Source organism: Pelophylax lessonae (assembly GCF_965119305.1).
Source record: "Pelophylax lessonae genome assembly, chromosome: 11".
NCBI lineage: Eukaryota > Metazoa > Chordata > Amphibia > Anura > Ranidae > Pelophylax > Pelophylax lessonae.
In genome coordinates this window covers 176,329,398-176,335,397 of record NC_138778.1, presented here as the reverse complement: position 1 = coordinate 176,335,397, position 6,000 = coordinate 176,329,398, and the positions used below count along the sequence as shown (strand labels likewise).

Here is a 6,000-nt window from a genome sequence, read left to right as displayed (position 1 = left end):
TGAACACCACAACCCATCGCAGTTACTCTTGTTGGGTGCAGAAACAGGCCCTGCTGTTAAAAATTTGATACAACATTTGAAATCGCATGTACTTGTCATACAGGTGCAGAAAAATTGGGTCTTGGTTGCTGGTGGTGCCTGAACACCGTAACCCCTCACAGTTACTAGTTGATATATACTGCACTAGCGGATATATACACTAGACTTGGCTGATATATATACTGCACTAGCTGATATATACTTTACTGCTTGATATATATACTACACTAGCTGATATATACACTGCACTAGTGGATATATACTGCACTGGCAGATATATACACTGGACTTGGCTAATATATATACACTGCACTAGCTGATATATACTGTACTGGTTGATATATATATATACTGCACTAGCTGGTATATACTGCACTAGCTGATATATATATATATATATATATATATATACATATATATATATATATATATATTACACTGGCTTATATATTAATATATAAAACGCACAATCCACTAACTACCTGCCTAATCTCACTCCTATTTTGTCTACTAACACACTACACAGGGCTGCCGTGTAAGCAGCCTTATATAGTGTGGGGTGTGGACAGCAATGATTGGCTAAAGGCACCCTGCCTTTGTTCAATCATGACTCTGACAGGACATTGTGCTGTGATTGGCCAAAGCATACAGGTCAGGTGCATGCTTTATCCAATCACAAGCACGTAATGCACTGCAATTGCGCAGTGCATTATGGGGCGCTCATCGGTGGGCGAATTTCCTGCCAAGAGCCTTGTTCGTTAGTTTGTTCCGGTGAACACACGAACACTTGATGTTCGAGTCGAACTTACAATCGACTCGAACTCGAAGCTCAACACTAATATATATATATATATATATATATATATATATATATATATATTGGGGTTACAAAAGTTCCCAGGGATGTTGAGGAACCTAATTCATTGTCCTACCATTGGGTTGGTTCACCCATTAGCGTCTGTTAGTCAGGTAGTACACACATCCAAACACAATGCCAACAAATTAACCAAACAACACATTTCAAAATCTTTTGCTTCAGCAGCAAAAACACAATATTTTAATTTGCATTCACACAATGACATTCCTCAGATCCCCCTCCTCCTAATCTGAAAAATTACTCTCACCCCCTCACAATCCATAACATTTTCCAAAATATTACAAAAATAAGTTAGAACCTCCTGCGCAACTTCTTTAAATATTGCAAAGACAAGTGGAGTAGCTCAGATCATTAAAGGTTAACAAAATATTTTTTTAAAAAAGAAGATTGCTTTTTTCTTTAATTTGACATAAAATGTAATTTGTATTGACAAAGCCCTATGCCTCCCCAAGTGAATTGTTTTACGGTAGAAAATGTTGACCTTGGTTGAATTCATAACCGGGTTTAAAGTTTGTTTTCTATGGTATTTGGATTGGTGTCGAGCCTAATATAGCATAGTATTTAGTTATACTACAGTCACGTTGTGTCCTATATGTGCTACATAGGATCTTGTGGATCTTCAACAAAAAGTTCTCCAAAGAAAATAATTGCTGATGACCAATAACTTTACAGCGAGGAGATACGTCCTGTGCTACTTGTTTTGACAAAATGACTGGCTTGATGATGATGCATCGTTAATGATCTTGGAAATAACCTGGTTTGGTAAGATATGTAACAGTGGAGAATTTGTTTGGAGAATTTGTTATGGCCTTGATATCCATAATTATGTCATTCCATTTGAGGTCCATCAGCATGGCTTTTTTGGAGAGCCAAATTAGGTTTCTTGGGTGGATACCGATCCTTCAAAATGTATTTACAAAAGTCCCATAACTGGTGCCTTATATTAATGCCACTTAAATATTAAGAGTCTTTTGCCCAAATAAAGTCTATGCAATCCCTTCAACTAGGGCGATGTGGGCTTTTTGTTTTCAATAACTCATTCAAGTTATCTTAAGTCAATGTCACTTAATACACGGGATTAGGTGGCGGTTGGTGCAAGGCATCGGGAGGCTGTAGATGTGGTCCTGGTTGGTTCTGTTGGTTATACCATTGATTATAGTTCTCAAGATAGGTCGGGGACGAGCAGTGAGGAAGAGTTTGTTGCTGGGGAGTTCGGCTTCGGCTGTTTTCCCAGTTAGGTGGGGAGGACGGTGAATTGCAGGCCATGAAGTCGCTGTTATTAGGACTATGTTCCAATCCTGGTCCTTCACCGTTTTTATAAAGTTTCTTGAACTTGGACCTGCGATTCTGAAACCAGATTTTCACCTAAAAGAACAAAAATTAAAAAGAATAACTGTTAAGGAGAGAAGCGTGACATCGGGTCTAATGATTCAATGTATTTATATTTTTAAATAAAAGGCTTCCTCTCCTACACTACAACCAGTGCTGTATTTTGGCATAGGCCAACAAGGCCCAGGCCTAGGGCGGCACTTTGCAGGGGGGCAGCAAAAAAGCCGCCCCCCCCTCCACCTGAGACTCTATTGGCCACTGCTTGCTAGAGCTGCCTCTCTTATTCCCCCCTCTCTCTCACCCCCCCTCTCTCTCTCGCTCTCATCCCCCCACTCTCTCACACCCCCCTCCTCCCTCTCTCTTTCATCCTCCTCTCTCTCACCCCTCCTCTCTCAACTCTCTCTCACCCCCCTCTCTCTGGCCACTGGTTGCTAGAGCCGCCTCTCTCATTCCCTCCTTTCTCTCACCCCCTCTCTTTTGCTCTCATCTCCTCTCTCTCACACCCCCCCCCCTCTCCCTCACTCTCCCACCCCTCTCTCTCTCTCACCCCCTCTCTCTCTCACCCCTCTCTCTCTCTAACCCCTCCTCTCTCTCTCATCCCCCCTCTCGCTCTCTCATCCCCCCTCTCGCTCTCTCACTCACCCCCCCTCTGTCATCCCCCCCCTCTCGCTCTCTCACTCACCCCCCACTCTCATTCCCCCTCTCTCTCTCTCTCATCCCCCCCTCTCTCTCTCTCTCATCCCCCTCTCGCTCTCTCACTCACCCCCCCTCTCTCTCATCCCCCCCTCTCTCTCTCTCATCCCCCCTCTCGCTCTCTCTCATCCCCCCTCTCTCTCTCTCATCCCCCCTCTCTCTCGCTCACTTATCCAACCTCTTTCTCTCATATCCCTCTCTCGTGAGATCTCAGGGGTTAATGCTGGGACTTGTAGTCCTTCAATTTTGGAGGGAGCCACATCTGTTAAAAAAGAAGTGGGGCAAATTTACATAGGAGGGGGAGGGGGGGCGCCCACTTTTAGTCTTGCCTAGGGCAGCACAAAAGCAAAATACACCACTGACTACAACTAGGCTGCCCCCCATTTCAGAGCATCCCCAGCGACGGCACTAGCAGCTCTTTGGTATGGATAGCTCAACTTGCTTCCCATGTTTTCTAAGGTGGAACTCAAAGTTAGGCAGAATGTGCCTCAATTAACCGGAGAGCTGTATGGGTAGTGGGAACCAGCTCCATCCATGGTAATACTGATCAAATAAAACTTTTGTGGAAAGATCTTCTTTAACTATATGTCTAGAGTTCCTCTTCCACATCATTTTACACACTTGCTGTATTCATGCTGGATTTTACTTTTTGCTGTTCGTTGGCTTTGACTAGCAAGAGCTGTTTGTTACATTACACAACTATTGCCGAGGGGCATGTGCGTGTCTGTGTACATAACTGGCAGAAAAGCAAAACTGTGCCTGTCAAATGTAAATTTACTGTCATTTTAATTTTAACCCTTTTCCAGCATTTACTGTATAGACGGCGAGAGATGATTATTAATAGGAGCCCATTGTATGAACTTCCAATCTCCAACTAAAAATGCTAGTTGCCTGGTTGTTATTAGGAGCCCCTGGCTTTAATACATTCTGAGTCTCTGACCTGGGACGAGTATGGAAATCAAGAACTTCAGAGGAAAGTCACAACTCTCTAACTATATGCTTGCAGGGTTGGTGCTAGACTACTTTGCACCCTAGGCAAGACCAGCTACTTGCAACCCCCCCCCCCCCCAAAAACTGTACACATTTCCCCCTTCCTATACATAATGGCTCCCCCTTTTGACCCTACACTCTCCTTCCTGTATACACTGCCCCCTTTAATTCTACACCGCCCCCCGTTCCTGTACACACTGCACCCCTGCCCTTCCTGCACACACTGCCCTTCTTTAATGCTACACCCCTTTCCTGCACACACTGCCCCCCTTTAATCCTACACCCCCCTTCATATACACACTGCCCCCCTTTAACCCTATATCCCCTTCATATACACACTTTCCACCGTTCACCCTACACTCCCCTTCATATACACACTGTCCCCCTTTAATCCTACACCCGCCTTCCTGTACATACTGCCCCCGCCCCTTCCTGCACACACTGCCCTTCTTTCATGCTACACCCCCTTCCTGCACACACTGCTCCCCTTTAACCCTACACCCCCTTCTTTTACACACTGCCCCGCTTTAACCCTACACCCCCCTTCCTACACACACTGCCCCCCTTTAATCCTAAACCACCCTTCATATACACACTGCCCCCCTTTAACCCTACACACCCCTTCATGTACAAAGTGCCCCCCCTCTCTAGAGGTGACATCCACCAGGGATGAGGAGGTAACAGGAGAGGAATGTGGCACTGGCCATGGCTGCGCCCTAGGTGGCAGTGCGCCCTAGGCGGCCGCCTAGTTTGCCTAGCGGTAGCACCGGCCCTGTATGCTTGTTTCATGTCAGATATACAAAGCACTGAAGACAAACAGTGCAAGGCAATTTCAGAAGTAGAGATCAGCGATGGAAATCTCTAAGTTTATTTCATGGAGGAGGAGGCTTCATAGCAATGAAAGCCTCCATGTATATTTTATGAAAGGTTTGCTTAAAGCATGCTCCATCTACAATCGAATATACAATGGGCCACTTCCTGTGTGTGGTCATATTTTCCGCCCTAACAGGTTAGTTTGATTGGTATGCGTTTGGCTTAGGTTCAGCTACCATTCAGCATTATGAGTGACACCAAGTTCCTTTAAAATCTATTTTAAATCTGCTATATATACAATAATAGAGATATTTTTTATATTTATTATTATCTAACTATATACCTAAAACTTTAAATTTAAAAAATATTTATCTTTATTAACTGCCTTCTTTGCAGTGTTTTCTCCAAAACTACAGGTAAAACCCGGTCATAGAAGCCTTACCAACATGAACTATCCTAGCAGGACATAATTTATAAAATGTATATATAAGTTTAGTCATTACTTATATATTTTTCATATATTTAATATTATCTAACTATATACCTAAAAGATTACAAATAAAAATATCTATCTTTAATAAATAAATTCTTTACAGCGTGTTCTCTAAAACTAAAGGCAAACCTTGATACACCTTGGCCATCTTGGCCTCTGGGGTAGATTTAATAAAACTGGTAATCTCAGAATCTGGTGCATCTGGGCATGGTAGCCAATCACCTTCTAACTTCAACTTGCTCAATTAGGCTTTGACAAGAAAACCTGGAAGCTGGCTGGTTTCTATGCAGAATTGCACCAGATTTTCCACTTCTTTGCAGTTTTAGTAAATGACCCCAAAAGGCTTCCCAATATGGACAAGTATACCCAGAAGGACAGACCCCTATTCAATACCCGTGATCCAAGCAGAACTCTTAATTTATATAATGCCTATATGAGCGTCATCATTATTTATATATTTAATATTATCTAACCAAATAACTAAAACTCTACAATTTAAAAAAAAAAGACATTTAGTAATTGCCTTCATTACAGTGTTTTCTCTTTTATTACAGGTAAACTTTGGTACACCTTGGTCATAGAAGGCTTACCAGTATTGACTAAAACGACCAGAAGGATAGACCATTATTGAATGTCTCTGATCCACGCAGGACTCTTCACTTTTATAATGCATAAATAAGCTTAGTCATTAATTAATGTTTGGTAATTCTCACTGGGCTGTCATTTGATTAAAACACCAGAATTCCCATGGGAAATACAGCTGATA

General features: G+C 42.6%; 1 protein-coding gene across 1 annotated transcript in view; it reads right to left on the bottom strand.

Moving 5' to 3' along the window:
* Window positions 1-1,081: 1,081 nt before the first annotated feature.
* Window positions 1,082-6,000, bottom strand: part of DLX3 (distal-less homeobox 3) — a gene marked incomplete at its 5' end in the record, with an annotated part of 28,504 nt that continues 23,585 nt past the window's right edge. Inside the window, 1 exon segment of the mRNA XM_082271881.1 lies at window positions 1,082-2,281. Coding sequence (XP_082128007.1) covers window positions 1,982-2,281 — 300 coding nt within the window. The 3' untranslated portion in view covers window positions 1,082-1,981.